The sequence below is a fragment of the Sus scrofa genome, chromosome 5 (genome assembly GCF_054392235.1).
Source record: "Sus scrofa isolate SSC_HxYL_T2T_F1_AM1 chromosome 5, Sscrofa_HxYL_maternal_Yorkshire_Landrace_v2.0, whole genome shotgun sequence".
Lineage (NCBI taxonomy): Eukaryota > Metazoa > Chordata > Mammalia > Artiodactyla > Suidae > Sus > Sus scrofa.
Window position 1 is genome coordinate 38,088,520 of NC_139387.1, and position 20,827 is coordinate 38,109,346.

Sequence of the window (20,827 nt, forward strand, 5' to 3'; positions counted from 1 at the left end):
TCCCATGTCTATCAAGTCTGTGCTGGCTCTCAGCCAGGAGCTCAAAGTGGGCTGTAGCTGGGAGGCCTTGGCCCTTCTGCATGTAGACCTCTCTGCGAGATAGCTTGGGCTTCCTCACAGTATGGTGGACGCGTCCTAAGGGTCAATGCTTCAAGACATAGGAAATGGAAGCTGCCAGTATATTAAACCTGGGCTCAGAATCTGGCACACCATCACTTCAGATTACAGTTTTAAAGTTTTTATTGTGCAAGTCTTACAGTTCTTTTGCTGAATGTAATTATTTTATTGTTTTTGATGCTGGTACATTTTCTCATGCAGTAGGTTGGTAGTTTTCACCAAATCCTTAAAGAGGTCTCTAACTTCAACAAGCCAAGGAACCACTAATCTGGTCAGTGCCCCCTCTTTTCCAATTTAACAGAAGGGAAACTGAGGCCCAGTAAAGTTACATGGTTCATCTAAGATAGTAAATGATAGAGCTGGGATGAGAATGCAGATGGGGTGATTTCTGAGTGGTCAGTAAGTATTTATTAAATCATTACCTCAGATCCAGCCCCTTAGGGTGAAGAACCTCTATTATATGTGTATTTTTTTTTCCCAATCATTAACCTGGGCTCAGGCACTGAGTCTCCCAAAGTGACTGCTGAATGCATAGCTACTCTTACTCCAAACCAAGCTCTCAAATAAAACTAACCCAAACCAAACCAAAATAAAACAAATATAAACAACAAACAAACAAAAACAATGAAATGTATTTTCTGCCTACGGAAGTAATGTGAGTCCATTGTGAACATTATGGAACATAATAGAAAAGTATGAAGAAGAGATAAAATCCATTCTTATTTGGGATTCACCACTTGGGAGCCTAATTTTTCCTCATTTTTTTCTGCTATTAAAATGAGTCATGTTATTAATATTATATTGCAAAAATAGCATTATGTGCTATTACTAAAGGCTATAAAATAGTATTTACAATGATAATATGATTTTCCATTCTATTGAGGTACTATATTAATTCCTTGTATAATAAGTTTGGTTTATTTCCAATTTTTCATTGTTGTTAATAAAACCGCCGTAAACATCCAGGTATATCTGTCTTTGCATGAGAATAAATTCCAGAAAGGAGGTTACACATCGAATACATGATCAGTATTAAAACTGTTGATGTCAGTGGCCCAGCTGCTTTCCAGAAAGATGACAACTCTGCAAATACCTACAAGCCATATATGATAGGGCAGATCTCACCATGTTCTTGCCACTCTTTGCTACTAACAGGAAGAATTTGTAGCAACTACTGAATAAATGCCATTCCTATATTTTATTTACTTTGTTTATTATTGTTTCTTCTTATTAGAATATAAGCCTTGGCTTATATTTCTATTAATTTTGGATTAATACATATCTATTAATTATGGATTAATAGATTTCTATTAATTTTGTCCTCTTCTCATCTCTAGTGCCTACCACCGTGCCTGGTGTATAGCAGGTGCTCAACACATATTTATAGAATGAATGAATGAATGAGTGAGTGAGCGAGTGCACATATCCTTGAGCTGCCTTGCTCTTGTGTTTTAGTAACCAACTTTATATTCACTGTTTACATGAAATACCCTGTTGTCTTGTCAGTTTTAAAAGATATTTGTTTCTTTTTCTTACCAAGAGCGCACTGCTTTAAGGCCAGAGCCCTTGTTTTATACATCCTTTCAGGGATTTGCCCCTCCGGCCAAATGCCTTACATGATGCCTTGGGAAATATTTTAAGTATTTGGAAATTATTTACTAATGAACATTTTAGTTAAGAAATAAATTAGTTATTAAATCATTACTATTTTTGTTGTTCCACACAGGTAGAAGCCACCAATCAAATAATTGCTATTGAACAGTCTCAAGCAGATAGAAGCAAAAAGATTTTCAATCCTGTTAAGTAAGAATTTCTTTTTGGAATTCCTTTATGACTGCTTGGGGGAAAAGACCTAGTTCCAAATTTATTTTGCTTATTTAAAATGCATTCCACTGTGGAAACTAAATTAGGAGTAGTATGCTAATATTATGAACATATGTTTTCAACAAAAGTAATTAAATAATTACAAAAAGCAATTGAAATAATTAGAAATTTTTTTCTTAAAAAAGCTGCATTTTTAAAGTCATCACTGTTTGTATGATCATTTATTATTGAAACCTTGCTAACAACTTTGGTTCCTCAAGATAGATTATAGTTAGAGCTTTCTTTTAAATTTTCATTTAAATTGGCATGACTGAATTGATTTCAAGGTTCCAGATCCATGCTGTGCTTACAATTCATTTTTTTCTTATTTTGTAAAGCAATTTTGATAGATGGGCTAATGGGTTCCAAAAGAGAAAGTATACAGAACTGGAATTATCCAAATTGATACCACTGTCACTTATATGTGAAATCTAAAATATGGCACAAATGAACCTATCTACCAAAGAGAAACAGACTCCTAGAGAACAGACTTGTGCTTGCCAAGGCAGGAGTGAGGCAGGGGGGGAGTGATCTGTTTGGGGTCTGTAAATGCAAACTACTACATTTAGAATGAATAAACAAGGTCCTGCTGTGTAGCACAGGGAACTATATCCAATCTCTTGAGATAGATCATGATGGAAAAGAATATGAAAAAGGATAGGTGTTCCCATTGTGGTTCAGCGGGTTAAGAACCCGCCTAGTATCCACGAGGATGCGAGTTCGATCCCTGGCTTTGCTCAGTAGATTAAGGATCTGGCGTTGCCGCAAGCTGTGGCACAGGTTGCAGATGTGGCTCGGATCCTGTGGTGCTGTGGCTGTGGTCAGCAGTGGCAGCTCCAATTTGACCCCTGGCCTGAGAACTTCCATATGCCAGAGGTGCAGCTCTAAAAAAAAAAAAAAAAAAAAAAAAAAAGAGAGAGAAAAAACAAGAATGTATGTGCATAACTGAGTCGCTTTGCTGTACAGCAGAAATTGGCACAACGTGGTAAATCAATTATACTTTACTTTTTAAAAATTAAAAAAAAAAAAGTTTGCCCTGTAGAATGAATGGAATGTGGAGTTTGCTTTTCCACTGATTTGGCTGGGAATCTCACTTGGGGGAGGGGAAGAGGATGGTCTGACAAGGCAGGAACTCAGCCTGGAGCTCAAGCAGGTGCCATGCGTACAGACCAAGCAGATGACCTTGCCTGGTACATCAGGCTCTCCTTTGCTGGGAAGCTGTGTGCGGCCTTTCTTAGGAGCAAGCCGCCTGCCACAGCCAGGCCAGGAGAGGGCAAATAGGTGAAGGAGATGCAAATGAGAGCAAGTGGAACTGCTTCAGTTAGGAGGTGGGTGCCACTGCAACGAGTGAAATAGGTTGTTGAGGTCAAAGAACCCCTACGTAGGAACATGTGGCCCTTATGAGTCAGAAACTCCAGGCTTGAGCTCCTGCTGAATGAGCAATTTCTCGTCATTCAAGAATTATTCCCTGGCAGCCATTCCTGACCAGGCTGTAGGTAGTTTATTAAAGATCAGTGTCGGAGTTCCCGTTGTGGAGCAGTGGTTAACAAATCTGACTAGGAACGATGAGGTTGCAGGTTCGATCCCTGGCTCAGTGGGTTAAGGATCTGGTGTTGCCATGAGCTGTGGTGTAGGTCGCAGACGCGGCTCGGATCTGGTGTTGCTGTGGCTGTGGCGCAGGCCGGTGGCTACAGCTCCGATTCAACCCCTAGCCTGGGAACCTCCGTATGCTGTAGGAGTAGCCCTAGAAAAGGCAAAAAGACAAAAAAAAAAAAAAAAAAAAAAAAAAAAATCAGTGTCCTCCACAGTGTGATGAGAATTAGGAACGTGTTAGAATCGGTGAGAGAAGAAGGAGACAGAGAGAGACAGGAGCAATGAGATCTCTAGCAGGTTTATGGACCAACAGAGTGGCAGGGACCACTGAGCAGAGGGAACTCAGGCTCCAGGCACCTTAAAGAGCAGCTAGTTATATAAGGAAAGGAGTAGTAGCTATTTTTAGCACAGATTCCTGATAGAGTAAGAAACAGGGAAGATACACATTATAGGTACAATTTAACCGTTTCTCCAGCTATTTTTGTCTTGCAACTTTGTGTTTCATTTTGGGCAATTTCCACCTAACAGGACTGAACATATTTTAGAGTCAAAGAATGAATCAGATATGATCAAAGACTCTATGTTCTGTTACAGTCTCACGGTATTGTGTGTGTGTGTGTGTGTGTGTGTGTGTGTGTGTGTGTGTGTGTGTGTTTGCCTTTTCTAGGGCCACTTCCCAAGGCATATGGAGGTTCCCAGACTAGGGGTGGAATCGGAGCTGGAGCCACTGGCCTACACCAGAGCCACAGCAACTCGGGATCCGAGCCACATCTGCAACCTACACCACAGCTCACGGCATCAACAGATCCTTAACCCACTGAGCAAGGCCAGGGATCGAACCTGCAACCTCATGGTTCCTAGTTGGATTTGTTAACCACTGCGCCACGATGGGAACTCTTCTCTTGGTATTTTTGCTGTTTGTTTTAGAATCGACCTGCTGGCCGACCAGGTCACCAAAATCACGCTGGGCCGGTTACACTTCAGTGAAACCACAGCAAATAACATGAGAAAGAAGGGAAAGCCAAATCCTGACCAGAGGTACTGATGTGGCGAGCATACCCAGGCTGGCTGGCTACGTTACTGGGGGCAGGGTGCGGGGGTGGGAGTCCCAGGGGCCCCCCAGAAGCCTCCCAGCCAGCAAACTGGGCCTCCTTCAGCTGCTTTCCTCCCTTCTCTGACTCTTCCCTTCACTGACACATCTTTACCCTTAGACATCTTTTCCTCTGTCCTCACTCCCTGCGATTCCTTCTCTCCTGCCCAGCCCCCTAGTCGGCTTGTCTTGTTTCTCTCTGTGATCCTCTAGAGGGATCCTATGTTCACGTCTCATTTCCTGGCTGAGCATTGGGGATTGACTGCGTTTCTCAAATTCTGTGTGCTGGCCACTAGTTTAACGTCCTGAATCCTGGAGCCCTGTGGTAGTCTTTTTTGATTAAAAAAGAAAATAAATTTGCATTAATGATTTGTACCTGTGGTTCTCCTAATGTGGTCCCAGGACTAGCAGAGATGAGATCATCTGGACTGTATTAGACATGCAAGTTTTCTGGCCTCACTGAAAACGTACTGGATCAACAACTCGGGGTGGGGCCCCACAATCTATATTTTAAGAAGCCCCCAGGTGACTTGATGCATGCTCAAGCTTAAGAACCCTTGCCTTTAGAACAGAGGTTTTGGAGTTGGACAGAATTGGGTTTGCATATTGGATCCTGCCATTTACTAGCTGGGTGACTTGGAGCGTGAAATTTAATCTCTCTGTGACTCATTTTCCTCTTCTGTAAAGTGGGAACAGTATTCATATCTTAGTCTAATAAGGTTGTTTGGGGGTTCTAAATGAAATTATGGCTCTGAGCTGTGGTATGGGTCACAGACACAGTTCAGATCTGGTGCTGCTATGGCTGTGGCGTAGGCTGACAGCTACATCTCTCATTCGACCCCTAGCCTGGGAACCCCCATGGCAATTATTACTATTACTGACAAACTGTAGATATAGGGGAAAACTCTTACTCTTCAGGGACTGGAGAACTTAGAGTTTCCAAGAAAAGAAGTGGGTGAAGTTTATTTTTCCATGCAGTCTTAAAGCAGAAGATCTTCTGATAAAATTTTTATTTTTTATTTTTAAGAAACGAGCTCATCTTTACAATGTCTCATCAATGGTACACACGAAGATGCAATTAGAATAACACTGAGGAAGGTTGCCCTGATAACAGTTAGAAGGGAGGGTTAGTCTTTGGCTAAAGTCATGACTGGAGGACGTGAAAGGTACAGGTTACACAGCCAAGGGCAGATCAGTTCAGGAAGATGCCTGTGTGACTGGGTCACCATCCATTAAGGCCTGGGATGTGTGGCTTGGGTGGTGGCTCTGGACAAAGGGACCTCTCAGGTGGCTTTTTGTTGTGCAAGTGTGTGAGCCATGCTGTGCTGAGGGCCTAAGAATGCAGCAGGGTAAAACCTGACCAGGCCAGCACAGATGGGCTGAGCCCACGCCTCCAGCAGGATGCATGCCCAGTGAAGGCTGCTTTGAGCCTGCAAAACTGCTTACACGTCCCTCAAACTGGACAAAGGGCAGACCCAGAACAAGAGCGAGTGGATCCATTCACCTCTGGTTTCAAAGGAGGGACAACATAGAGCAGAAGAGAAAATCTTTAAACATGCAGACTTTAAATACACAAATCCATCTGGGTAAATTCACAATTGATCTAACTGTTGGGTGGCATTTGATTACACAAATTATGTCTCTGTTTCCTGATGTGTTGGCATCGGTCTACTGTTTCTGAACTAGATACTTCATGTTGGTGGTCGGACTGTATGCTGCTAACCAAGACCAGTTCTACCTGTTGTCTGCCCACATCTCCGAACGGATCATTGTAAGGGTAAGCTCAGTTCTTTGACTTTTCTGGACCCACATACTTTTTTCCCCTGTAGGTAGACTTTGCATATTCAATGGAGCACATGAAGCATGCAGTTTCTCAGCTGCCGATCACAATAAAGATAATGATTGTAATAGCAAATACTCTTATTTTAGTTTTTATGCAGCGGTCCTCAACCGGGAGAACTTTTGTCTGCTAAAGGTCATTTAGCAATGTCTGCAAACACTTTTTGTTGCTACAACGGGAGGTGCTGCTGGCATCTAGTGGGTAAAGGCCAGGGATGCTGCGCAACGCCTTATGCACAGGACAGCCCCCACAATAAATAATTATCCCCCCCTGCCCAAGTACCAATAGTGCCACATTTGAAAAATCCTGGGTTTTACAGTATATTGTAGGCCCTGGGCTAAATAATTTCTAGATGACATCATTTTACATAGTTTTGCATTTACGTTACATTTTTCATACCCAGAAGAACTAAGGCTTAAGAGGGAAAGTCATCTGTGAGCACAAAGCTTGTAAATGATGGAGATTGGGTTATAACCCAGTTTCCCCTGACCCCAAAGCCTACAGGGTAGGAAAAGAGATAGGAAGGCTTTCCGCGCGCTCAAAGGATGGGTGACCCCAGGGACATCTGGGCCACTGCCCAGCACATAGTAATGGCTCAGCATGTTTTGCTGAATGAATGATTGGTCACAGCTGCTGACGGGTGTCTTGGCAGCCACGAAAACATAAGGCTGTTGGCAGCTGCAGCTGCAGCTGTGTGAGGCCATGCTGGCCACCACAGAGTGCCAGGGGTATGAGGTAACAGGTAACTACCAGCCTGGCAGCCCTGGGAGGGGCTGTTTTGCTACGGTTCTTTCAAAGGGCACAGGAGGTGAGGAAAAATGGTCCTTTCAAATGGGCACATCCACTTACACAGCTGTTACACTTAGGACTGGGGACAAGATCTGCCTGTTTGGGGAAGTGAGTCTACCTTTGCTTCCTTGAGCTGCTCTGAAACAAAGGGCCCTCTGTGTAATTCTTTGAGGCAATGAAAAATAATTAGCCAGCTATTAGTGGAGCTCCTGAAACTGTGTCTCTAAATTGTCATGGAAGTAAAGTCACGATGGAAATGATCTAAAACATGTAATATTCAACTGTTCAGCTGTTCAGGGTTGGGGGCCAGCTCTGTGCCTGCCAGCATGCACGTCCCCGGGCTGTATTTTTGTGGGGCCTGATCTAAGCTGTGGCAACAGAGGCTCCTCTGGGACAAAGGCAGCTAGGGCCCCTTCTGGTCATGAGCCAAGGTTCCCGAGGTTCAGGGTGGTGAACCTCATGTGATGTAACCCGGGATTGCTTCGCGGCACTAGCTAATCTGATGTAACCCGGTCTGCAGACCTAAGGGGCTTATTGTTTCTGATTCCTCAAAGGAAGGAATAAAAGACGGTGCCTTTCTTTTCAGAGTTAGCATAGACTGGATATCATGAAAGTGCCACTCTGGGCTGTGGAATTCATGCTTGAGTCAGGCAGTCTGCTGGTCACCTGCATATTTTAAATAATTTACCTGGTGTTGAGGGTTCTCCATTTCCTGCCAACGGCTCCTGCAAAGCTATGTTTTGGCTGCCAGGCGAGTCTATAGAGCAGCAAAGTGAGAGGGAGACCCCGCCTAACCTTCTACTACCACAGCTCTCTTAATGGGCACCTTCTCATACCCAAAGCACAATTATAATTGAACTCATAATGATGACTTTGAGAAGTCAAAGGTTTTTGCAACTCATATCCAGTATGAATACTAAGCAAATACATTATACTTAGTATAGATGAGGTGTCATATTATTCACTACGTTTTAATTAAAAAAAAAAAAAGATTGTATTTCAGATTCAATGGCTTTCTTCTTGCCAAAATTTTTGGTTAAAGAGAACGTCCTATGCTATATGTGTGTTGGGTAACACAAGGGTTACCATAAAAATAATGAGAAGAAAAATAATAGTAATAACATCTTCCCCTCAAACTGGAAATATCTTATTGAAATTATTTCATTCTAACCCCCAAACACAGAGTGACAATGAATGCAGACTTTTCAATTCATTTAATCATAAAACGATTAAACCACCCAAGAGAAAAACAGAATTTAAGAAATGACATTTTGAGGGAGTTCCCGTGGTGGCTCAGCGGTCAACGAACCCGACCAGGAACCATGAGGACGGGGGGTTCGATCCCTGGCCTTGCTCAGTGGGTTAAGGATCTGGAGTTGCCATGAGCTGTGGTGTAGGTCGCAGACGAAGGTCAGATCCCTCGGAGCAGTGGCTGTGGTGTAGGCCAGCAGCTGTAGCTCCGATTGGACCCCTAGCCTGGGAACCTCCATATGCTTCGAGCGCAGCCCTAAATCAAAGCAAAAAAAAAAAAAAAAAATTGACGATTTTGTTTGAATCATTGTGTCCCCAGAATACAGTACTTGCCCTGAGGATCTAGGGGGCGCTAAACAGGTATATGCATCTTCTATTGAGCAGAAGGCAGACCAGTTTACATTCTACCAAAAATCCAGGTGTGCCCTGTTAGACCATGGCCTGGGTCTGTTAGTTTGAGTTCCAGAATGAAGGAAGAAAAATTTGACAACTAAAGACATTACAAGACCTGACCACATTACAGGAAGACCTGCAAATTGCATTTAGCAAGTCCAGATTCATTTTGAGACCTAAGAGTCTTTTCTCCCCAGAGCAGACATTAACATAAGGGTGATTGTAGGAAGGTTGGAGTAGATGAATTTCAGGCTTCTAGGAGGGGTTGTCAGAATTCTCCTTGAAGAGAGAATGGTGGGCAGGATCCAGCAAATGTTCATCTGAGTTGTCAATCAAAATAGCTTTGGAGGAGTTCCCATTGTGGCTCAGTGGAAATGAATCAGACTAGTATCCACGTGGATGTGGATTCGATCCCTGGCCTCCCTCAGTGGGTTCAGGATCCACCATTGCCATGAGCTGTGGTGTAGGTTCAGACACTGCTCAGATCCTGTGTTGCTGTGGCTGTGGTGTAGGCCAGCAGCTATAACTCTGATTTGACCCCTAGCCTGGGAACTTTCATAAGCCTTGGGTGTGGCACTAAAAAAAAAATGGGGAAGGGAGTTCCCGTCGTGGCTCAGTGGTTAACGAATCCGACTAGGAATCATGAGGTTGCAGGTTCGATCCCTGGCCTTGCTCAGTGGGTCGAAGATCCGGATTGCCATGAGCTGTGGTGTAGGTTGCAGCCACAGCTCCGACCTGGTGTTGCTGTGGCTCTGGTGTAGGCCGGCGGCTACAGCTCTGATTGGACCCCTAGCCTGGGAATCTCCATATGCCACGGGAGTGGCCCTAGAAAAGGCAAAAAGACAAAAATAAAGGGGGGGGGGAACAGCTTTGGAAATATATTCTGGTCTCGTACTATAAATCAACCAATTTAATGGAAATTAAAGTTTACTCCAAAGAAGAGATTGATTTCCTAGCTCTTTGTTTTGGGGAGCATTCCCCAGCAGAGTTCTTTCAGATTCTCCTTGTTAATGACTAGGCTTTCCTTCAGCTCTACTTTTCTTCTAAAATACATAATTAAACCCGGCTTGAAAGATTGTGCTGCAAGCAGGAGGGATGGTTACTTTTGTCTGCCTTTCAAAGACACACCAAGGTTTCCTAATTCTGAAAACAAATAAATTATTCCAGAAGAATAGAAATGAGCACATTCCCCCCCCCCCCAAATAAGTCCCCCTTTATTGCTCTGCAACCACAGTGCCTGGAGGTGGGAAACCAACACCCAGGGTTGGGAAGGATGAGAGAAACAAGGCAGTTGCAAGGATGGAAAGGGATAGGGGAGAACAGGGCCATTACAGGTACCATCTCTGTTTTACTGGCTCTTGCCCATTTCTGACCACAAACCTCACTGTCGTCCCCCAACACACACTCAAACTACACATACACACACACACACCTTTTCTGGAGTTCCACTGAATTTTTATTTACCCAAAGTGTCTGTTTCACTTTGCAGGTGGGATTCAATAAAACCTATTAAGCATAGAAGGGGTAACTTGTGACCCCTTTTATAGTAGTAGGGAGGTAGTGAATGGCCTAAAGAAGTCGTCCTTAAACTTTATTGAGAATAAGAAGCCCCCAGAGAGTTTATAGAAACACATATACCTGGGTCCCACCTCCTCAATTTCTGATTCAGTAGGTCCGAGATCCCTGAGAATATGCATTTCCAACAAGCTTCCAGGAGATGCTGATACGGCTGGCCTGCAGACCCCGCTTTGAGTAGCACTGGTGGATAGTATTTCTAGGCCTGTTTTTCCATAGTCCTTTCAAAAGGTACAAACGTGGACTTCTTATGACCTGTCTTCCTCAGCTCAAGCATTCCTGTTTTGCTCTTTGGCTGCTGTTTCGAAGCCCAAGCATTGGTGAAACAAAGACATTTCAGCTTTCCTTTCCAAACGTGAATGGCCTCAAATTACTGCTAATGATGCTTCCTCTTCCAAGTGTCTGCAGGGGGCGCCATTTGCATTGTATTCTTTGTGAACAGCATTCCCTCGGAATTGTGCGGCTCTGCAGGTGTGTCACTAAGGAGAGCAGATTAATTGATTATAGGTGGAACCGTGGTTACTATGCACATCAGAGTGTCCTGAGGATGAGTTGAGACTATTCATCCTCGTTTTAACAAAGTGTTAAAATCACACAACCCTGGGAGGCCGGTAAAGAAGACATTATTATCTTTACTCTTCAGAGGAGAAAACTGATAACAGAAAAGTTAAATCCCAAAGTCACATAGCCAGTTTGCATCATAACATAGACTAAAATGTTTCAGTCTTCCCTAAATACATGAGGTTGTGGGATAAATAAGAAAAGCATTTTCGAAACATTCATTGTGAGGTTTGTTATCAATCAACCATTTTTGGACCACATCTGATCATGATTTTGTGATTCCAGAATGTTTTTCTGTGATTCTGTTTTGGTTTGCTTTGACACATTAAGACTCTGGATACCAGAGAAGGGAAGAAAGTTCACAGATTTTATAATAACATTTCCCATTAGTGATGAGGACTCCACTTTAGGGATATATATATATATATATATATATATATATATATATATATGGCTTTTTTAGGGCCACACCTGAGGCATACAGAGGTTCCCAGCCTACACCACAGCTCACGGCAACGCCAGATCCTTGACCCACTGAGCGAGGTCTGGGACCGAACCCACAACCTCATGGATACTAGTTGGTTTCATTTCTGCTGAGCCCCGACTGGAACTCCCTAGGGCTATATATTTAAAATGCTGTAGATCTCTGGCCCTTTCCACAATGATTTGAACATGTTTCAGGGATTTGAGTTTTCATTAGAGGAAAGCCAAGTGAGATTGCTGTCCTTGTCCCCCCAAGTTATTCCAGGACTATCAAGTTACCAACACAACAATATTTATCCTGAAGCTCATTAAGAAAAAGAAAATCCATCACTGTCCTATTTTGTTTCCTTGAAGTGGCTCATTATGTTCAGAGTAGAGGAACATGCAACAGCATTTTATATGGCATACCTTCGGATTTAGTTGATTGCTCGCTATTAAAAGATTTGAGTCAAAGCCAATTTGCCATTCACAACCAAGGGGGCTCTAGAGACTTTGCAGAAAAGCTCTTTGTTCAAGTGAATTCATACAAAACAATGTTCAAAGTTGGTACTTTATTTTCTTTCCCTGCTTTTGTCCACCCAATGTCAATGGTTGAGTCCTCCTGGCAGCTCAGGGTTCAGACAGGTGGGAATGAAACAGGAAGTTGAACACCCCTCAAAGTTTTTCAACCGAACCCAAACTTAGAACTAAATTTTGATATCACACGCTCTCTCTTTCTTTTTTTCTTTTTCCGGCTTTATGGAAACTTTATGTTCCCAGTCTTGGGGGTGAATCAGAGCTGCAGCTGCAGATCTGCGCTATAGCCACAGCAACGCAGGGTCTAAGTGGTATCTGTGACCTAAGACACAGCTGCGGCAATGCTGAATCCTTAACACACTGAGTGAGGCCAGAGATTGATCCCGCATTCTCATGGACATTATGTTGGGTTCTTAACCCGCTGAGCACAACAGGCACTCCAGAGATCTCTTTTAATTATTATTTTAAACTGCTAACACATGCCTATGGTTAAAAACATTCAAATGATACCGAGAGAGTAGGTAGAGAATAAGTCATAATTTTAAAAAAATTCATTTTGTTGTGAGGATTTTGATGGATTCATAGGTCTCTGCTTAAAGATAATGTGGAAATATATTCAGCGGCTACTGGGAAGTGAGGAGAAGGGAAGGCAGAACAGTGGAAAATGCTTCAGCAAAAAAATTCTATGTAACAGTAGAATCTCCAGAACTTTCTCCCGTCTTATAGATTTACTTGGATTTTCTTTGAAGATTGCATTTGGCCGGGCTTACTTCTAGGCCATGCCACAAAAGTCAGAGTTAGGATCCTTATTTAATAATCAGGAGTTCCCATCATGGCTCAGCAGAAATGAATCTGACTAGTATCCAGGAGGACAGATATTCGATCCCTGACCTTGCTCAGTGGGTTAAGGATCGGGCATTGCCGTGAGTTGTGGTGTAGGTTGCAGATATGGCTCAGATCTGGCATTGCTATGGTTGTGGAGCAGACCAGTGGCTACAGCTCCGATTCAACCCCTAGCCTGAAACCTACATATGCTGCAGGTGTAGCCCTAAAAAGACAAATCATCAGCATCAGCATCAGCATCAGCATCACCATCAAAGGAATTATAATCACAACTCTAGAACTTGCTAGCTTTGTGGCCTCGGGCAGTTTGTTTATCCTTTCAGAGACTCAGCATCAGTAAAAGGAGGATAATGGGCCCATCACATAGAATTAGGATGTGGCTTAGTGCACAACAAATGCAGCTGTTACAATTCTTCCTTCAGCACCAGCTGTGCTTAGGGAGTAGCTGAGGCATAGTAAATATATTTGTATTGTCATTTGCCTGTCAGTTATGTATGAAACCATAAATATGAGTGTTTTGAAACTATAAAAGGGCTAGCTAAATGCAAGGTATTTTTTATTTATCTGAGCTTTCATAAACGTGTATTATTTTCTGATATGAGTTTCTGTATAATATTCTAGTGTTAAATCATTATTAGTATCCTCTCTGAAAAGATACTGATTGTGAGTTTTCTTCTTCTTCCTTATCATCCATCTAGTGTAACTGACACATTCTCACTTTCAGATAGACTGACCGGATGTTGCAAACCACGCCATGCTGAGCTCCTGCTGGGCAGAGCGGTGAAGGGAGCCTCCCTGGCTTTCCTGGGTCCACAGTTACCCAGATATGTCAGAATGTCCCACCCCACCTGTGATTCTCAAGTGAACGACTCAGCTAACATTCTGTTTTCCTTTGGGGAATAAAGTGATCACCTATTCCTGCCTCTGTAACTTTAATTGGCTTATATTTATGTATTTTTTTCCAGGCTTCCAACCCTGGGCAATTTGAAAATGACATTGATGCATTATGGCAGCGAGGACAAGTCCCAGAATCTGTTGTTTGTCATGGTCGAGTGGGCATAAACACAGATGCACCGGACGAAGCCTTGGTTGTCTGTGGCAACATGAAAGTGATGGGGACGATTATGCATCCCTCTGACAGCCGGGCAAAGGAGAATATCCAGGAGGTGAGCACGGGGCAGGCCTCAGCCTCCTCCTCTGACACCTGAGTCAGGAGTTCTGCGCCCTCCTGGCCTCTGACACGCCTGGCACAAGGCATCTCTCAGGTGACATGAGATGAACACGCTGCTTAACAGTTATGAGTGTGAGAGCCGTTAGGCATCTGTGCTGAAATTGTAAAGCAGTTCCTGCCCAAGAGAATGGATTTACCTGCCAGGGGCAATGGGCCCTGACAGAAGAGCCCTGGCTTCACAAGCAGGAAGTCTCTGGGTCTTTTCCACAGGCTGTTGCCTTTCCATCCATGGGTTGTCAGCTGCTGGAGCCTGCCTTTTCCTTTCCATCTCCAAACTGCCCTCTCCCTGTTCATCTTCCAAACCTGTCTCAGTTCAGCTCCTGTCCATATTTCTCCAGGACCTTTCCAGCCTCTTCCTCCCAGAGTACCTGGCACCAGGCTGCCAGTCATGGTCTACCCACTGAGCATCTTTCTCTAAGGAGTAGTTAGAGAAACTCCTCTTCCTCAGCCCACACTTGGGCAATCTCATTCCTCAGGTTCAGGGTCAAGACTGTCTCCCTCTGTGGAGTCGCTTGCACACAGGGGCTGTCAGAAATCAGGCCTAGATATCTGGAGGCTGCTTGTCCACTTTGGACTTGCCTGGAGAAAACACTAACCTTGCCAAAACTCAGAGTCTTTTTTTTTTTTTTTTTTTTTTTGTTTTAATTCCAAACACTTGGAACTTCTTTTTTCTTTTTCTTTTCTTTTTTTTTATAATGATTTTTATTTTTTCCATTATAGCTGGTCTACAGGGTTCTGTCATTTTGCCACTGTACAGCAAGGGGACACATACATGTTATATACATACACGTATACATTCTTTTTTCTCACATTATCATGCTCCATCATAAGTGGCTAGACATAATTCCCAGTGCTATACAGCAGTCAGAGTCTTTTTCTATAAGATGGAAATGGTGCCTCTCTGCCTGACCCCACTGAGTCCTTTATTTTCTTTTTTTCTTTTTCTTTTTTCTTTTTTTGGTCTTTATAGGGACACCCGCAGGATATGGAAATTCCTGGGCTAGTGGTCAAATTGGCACCGCAGCTGCCAGCCTACACCATAGCCACAGAAAGGCCAGATCAGAACCGCATCTGCGACCGACACCACAGCTCACGATAATATCAGATCCTTAACCCACTGAGTGAAGCCAGGGATTGAACCCGTGTCCTCATGGATGCTAATCAGGTTCATTACCACTGACTCGCAACGGGAATGCCTCTTTCATAATTTTTAACCCATTAAAGTAATAAATACTGAATCATCTTAGAAAGTCACTGCTTCAAAGACCTAAGGGATCAGGATTAGGAGGCCAGGTCACTCCATTTAATTCTACCATTTAATTCTGTTTAATTCTGTTTCCCATTCACTGCTCTGCTACCTCCCCACCTTCTCACTCATGCAGCTTCTCCTGTAAACATTGGTGAAGTGGTGGCAGAGTGGTGTTTTTAAACCTCCTTACTTACTTAGTTGAAGACTTAATCTGCACATTACTGGCCATTCTTCCAGACTGCATTCCTTTCCCAGTGCAAATGGGCACTAGTTTTTTCTAAATCAGCTAAGGAATGTCCTCCTTGGCTGAGAGGATTCCAGAGAATGGCTGTAATTGTAGACTTTTTTTTTTTTTTTTTTTTTTTTTTGGTCTTTTTGTCTTTCTGTCTTTTTCCAGGGCTGCACCCACGGCATAGGGAGGTTCCCAGGCTGGGGTCAAATTGGACCTGTAGCCTCCGGCCTATGCCAGAGCCACAGCAACGCAGGATCCGAGCCGTGTCTGTGACCTACACCACAGCTTACGGCCACACCGGATCCTTAACCCACTGAGCAAGGCCAGGGATTGAACCCCCAACCTCATGGTTCCTAGTCGGATTCGTTACCCACTGAGCCACAAGGGGAACTCCTGTGATTGTAGACTTGTATACTGATAGCGAAGCTGTGGTTCATGTCAGAGGAGCTGTGACCTACTAGCCGGCTAGGAACTCTCGGGGCTGGAATACATTTCCAGATACTTGTCTTAGATACTGTGCCTCTGCCTTTTAGGAAGGGATGAACTGTCTGTGTTTCGGATCACACCAACTCAAATCGATCCTTGCAATGGGCTATACAGTTCCCCACCAGGCCTCATCTACATGTAGATGGAGGGTGGCTAGCGGGGAAAGTCCTCCACAGCCCCTGCTGCTACCACCGGGCTTTCCCCTGAACTTCATTTACCAAACATCTTCAAATGATGCTCCTTGGTTTGAAAGAAATACGTTGTCTTAAAATAACGAGTGTCCCTGAAACTTCTCAGATTCCTCTAGGAAGCCTTCTCAGTAAATGTCACCCAATCCAGGCTCTAGATGTGACACTCCAGTATCCCCTTCCCCTGCTCACAGCAGCAGGTGGGGAGTAAAGAGAAGCTAGTCTCTGGTTAGAAGGCTAGAGTTGTAGTCCTGGTTCTGACAACCACTCATCCAGGAACTTTGGCCCAAATACACTCTGTGCCTCTGTTTTGTTTTGTTTGTTTATTTGTTTGTTTTTGCTTTTTAGGGCCACACCCATGGCATATGGTGGTTCCCAGGCTAGGGGTCGAATCAGGGCTACAGCTGCTGGCCTATGCCACAGCCACAGTAACGTGGGATCTGAACCACATCTGCAACCTACACCACAGCTCTCAGCAATACCAGATCCTTAACTCCCTGAGCAAGGCCAAGGATCGAACCCATAACCTCATGGTTCCTAGTCGGATTCATTTCTACTACACCACGATGGGCACTCCCTCTGTGCCTCTATTATTCTGTGAACAGGGCATGTCCACGGTCATTTTACTCATGTTAAGGGCTTTTTCTAAGCTCATATTGGGGAGAAGTTTTTTTTTTTTTTTTTTTTTTAGGTCTATAAGGCTAAGCAAATAGATATCACAAATATTTATTTGTAAAAATGCAAATTATATGTAAATTCATCCATTATTTCATGTTAATACATTTATCCTTACTAGTCATTCTGCATTTATGAAACACATGTTTCTAGAACTCTTGTCTATCTCATTCACCACTTATTTCAGAAAAGAGGGGTGATGGTGATGGTGCTGGTGGTACTGACATATGTGTGAACTTCCCCTTTCCCTGACTCAGCTTTTCCAACTTTTTTTTTTTTCCCGTCTTTTTGCCTTTTCTAGGACTGCTCCCGTGGCATATGGAGGTTCCCAGGCTAGGGGTCCAGTCAGAGCTGTAGCCATCGGCCTACGCCAGAGACACAGCAATGTGGGATCCGAGCTGAGTCTGCAACCCACACCACAGCTCACAGCAATTCCGGATCCTTAACCCACTAAGCAAGGGCAGGGATCGAACCCACAACCTCATGGTCCCTAGTCGGGTTCGTTAACCACTGAGCCACGACAGGAACGCCAGCTTTTCCAACTTTTAAAAAGAAGGCTATTCTTCCAAATGTGCTAGGAAGTGAAGCTTTGGTTGATCTGTTTGCAAGCAAAGGACTGGAAACAATTTCCCATTCTGTGAGGATGCAGTGACCAGGGCTGATTTCTAGATTAGCTATTGTGAAACAACTGTAGTGGCCAAACACACTGCCTGATACCATGATGGGAGGATGAATGCAGGTTGCTGCCATGCCTGGCTATGTGTTTCCTCGCTCAAGGCAGCGCAGGTGGCTTTGCAGATAGTAAGCACATAAGCTCTGTTGGGAGAGGCCTGGGAGAGATCTCTGGGGCTCATCTAAACACACATCCCAGAACTCAGAAAAGATAAAGCAGATATGACCATAACCCGCGCCAGAGAAGCACTGGAAAATGAGGTCAGCTCAGCAAAAAGCAGCTTTCCTTACCCAGATATGATGTGTGCAGAGGCAATGACAGACCAGAGAGGAAATGCAGCTCTTACAGTGGAAACAGCAAAATTAGGGTGGAAAGGGGTGTACGGAAAAATCAAAGGGGCGTGAAGAACATCAATGTCAATGCAAAAAAAAAAAAAAATGAGGAAGCTGAGTGATGAATGCATCAGTCAAATTCTGTGGTAAAGACTTGAAAACAAGGCAGCAAAAAGACTTTTTTAAAAAGCCAGAAAAAAAAAAATCAGTTAAGCTGAAATGCTCAAAGATAATTTCACCCAACTGCAGCAGCAGTGTGCTAAAGACAACAGTGTGAGGAGTTCCTGTCGTGGCTCAGTGGTTAGAGACCCCGACTAGCATCCATGAGGACTCAGATTCCATCCCAGTGGGTTAAGGATCCAGCATTGCCGTGAGCTGTGGTGTAGGTCACAGATGTGGCTGGGATATCGCATTGCTGTGGCTGCGCAATAGCTCTGATTCGACCCCTAGCCTGGAAATCTCCATATGCCATGGGTGCAGCCCTCAAAAAACAAAAAAAAAAAAGACCAAAAAAAAAAAAAAAGTTTGAAGAGCTCAAGGAAGTTGAATGTACAAAGTCTCCCCTCCGGGTCATGAGCGAAGTGCAGTTCAGGGTGAGCTGGTGCCACTCAGGCAGCTCCTGATGGGAGACTGAGAGCCTGGGCTGTGGCCCACAGATAATGAGATCTCCCTCCCTGAACAGACTGGCGTCCACGCTCTGAAATGCCTTCTCTGCAGTGTAATTCTGGAGTTAATGAGATAGAAACCTTGGGTGTGAGGTAGCATGACAGAGACGGTCATTTGCATTCACGGTCAAAACTTTCCATAACTGCTGCGGGCAAGATCAAATCAGACGCCCAAATTCAGTTTCTAGCCTCTTACTCAACACACTTTGGTGAGAAAGGCATGGTGCTGAGTGGCAGCCTTTGTACAGTTCTTAGCAGAGGATTCCAAGAAGGCACAGCCCTTGCCTCGAGGGTTTTTCCCTGAGCCAAGTGTACATGCCATAGGGAACATGCAATACAGGCTGTTTATACTTAGCTTAGGAAAGTCTACAAGCCAGCATTTGAAACCACAGAAATATTTTCTTAGAAAAAGATTGTTATAGAAGGTGTTTAGGTCCCCAAGCCAACCCTTAAAATTTTCTTTGGCCAAAAATCTGTCTGAAATACAGTGGAAGTAGTGCCATGGAACCTAATTGCTGTGTCTAGGAATACGTCTTTGGGGAAAATGCAGCCAAGGGTCCAACTTAGACGGCAGGGGTCATTTTCCCTCTGGCTAGCCTGGACAGTCAGAGGAAGGGCACATCTTCTTCTGTTTTTCCTCTGCAGCAAAGGAGCTTTGGTCTCTGATGGGGTCTCATGCAGGAACCAAATGGATAATGAGAAGCAGACAAAGTGGGCACAGTTCTCCCAAGGGTGCAAGGAATGGGGAATGGGGCAGGGCCTGGCTAGCGCAAGGCCAGTCCAGCTGGCTCCTGATAGACACACCTGCCTTCAATTCCATTAGCGTCAGCGATTCTTCTGCCATTACACTGACTTCATTCTTTTTTTTCCCCTTTTTTATGATTTTTATTTTTTCCATTATAGTTGACTTACAGTGTTCTGTCAATTTCTACTGTACAGCAAAGTGACCCAGTCATATATATGCATATATTCTTTTTCTCACATTATCCTCCATCGAGTTTGATCACAAGTGACTAGAGTTCCCTGTGCTATACAGCAGGATCTCATTGCTTATCCACTCCAAATGCAATAGTTTGCATCTATTAACCCCAAATTCACAGTCCATCCCACTTTTCTCCCTCTTGGCAACCACAAGTCTGTTCTCCAAGCCCATGTGTTTCTTTCCTGTGGGAAGGTTCATTTGTGCCATATATTAGATTCCAGATATAAGTGAAATCATATGGTATTTGTCTTTCTCTTTCTGACTTACTTCACTCAGTATGAGAGTCTCTAGTTCCATCCATGTTGCTGCAAATGGCATTATTTTGTTCTTTTTTATGGATGAGTAGTATTCCATTGTGTATATATACCACATTGTCTTAATCCAATCATCTGTCAATGGACATTTAGGTTGTTTCCATGTCTTGGCTATTGTGAATGGTGCTGCAGTGAACATGCAGGTGTGTGTATCTTTTTCAAAGAAAGTTTTGTCCAGATATATGCCCAGGAGTGGGATTGCTGGGTCATATGGTAGTTCTATATTTAGTTTTCTGAGGTACCTCCATACTCTTCTCCATAGTGGTTGTACCAATTTTCATTCCCACCAGCGGTGCAGGAGGGTTCCCTTTTCTCCACACCCTCTCCAGCATTTGTTATTTGTTGTCTTGTTAATAATGGCCATTCTGCCAGTCCATCATTCTTTAATTCCTTCTTTCCTTCATTCAAAGTGTGGGTGCCTATTGCCTGTCAGATTAGGCACTATGCATATCCTAAGATGAACAAGACATAGGGCTCGCCTTCAGGAATGGAACTTTCATTAACATTTAAGCTCCAAATAAGAAATTGAATCCCCAGTACCTGGGGTAGTATCTGACACATAGCTACTCATTAAATATTTGTTGAACCAATGAAGGATTTCATGGTGACAAGTGTACACACAGGGCAACATGAGATTGTGACTGTTCCTTCCTAGCATGGCTTGCAAGGGCTTCCTGCTCTGGCCTTGGTCTTTACAGTCTAATCACACCCAACTCTGCCTCATTTGTACAGACACAACTCGGGATTTGCTGCTTACTTGATGGGGTGGGTCCAGGAAGGAGTTAAGGGCCAAAGCAGGGGTTTTCTTATAACAACTGAAAGCATTTCTGGTTGTTCTAACACATACATGAATGTCCAGCCAGTATATTTTTAGTGGCCAAGAGAC

At 43.8% G+C, this 20,827-nt stretch overlaps 1 protein-coding gene across 1 annotated transcript in view; it reads left to right on the top strand.

The window, feature by feature from the left end:
• MYRFL (myelin regulatory factor like) overlaps positions 1-20,827 on the top strand; it is a 144,923-nt gene that overhangs the window by 72,024 nt on the left and 52,072 nt on the right. Inside the window, exons 11-14 of the mRNA XM_085024873.1 lie at positions 1,844-1,920; positions 4,501-4,611; positions 6,350-6,440; positions 13,880-14,080. Coding sequence (XP_084880999.1) covers positions 1,844-1,920; positions 4,501-4,611; positions 6,350-6,440; positions 13,880-14,080 — 480 coding nt within the window. The remainder of the gene's footprint in view (positions 1-1,843; positions 1,921-4,500; positions 4,612-6,349; positions 6,441-13,879; positions 14,081-20,827) is intronic.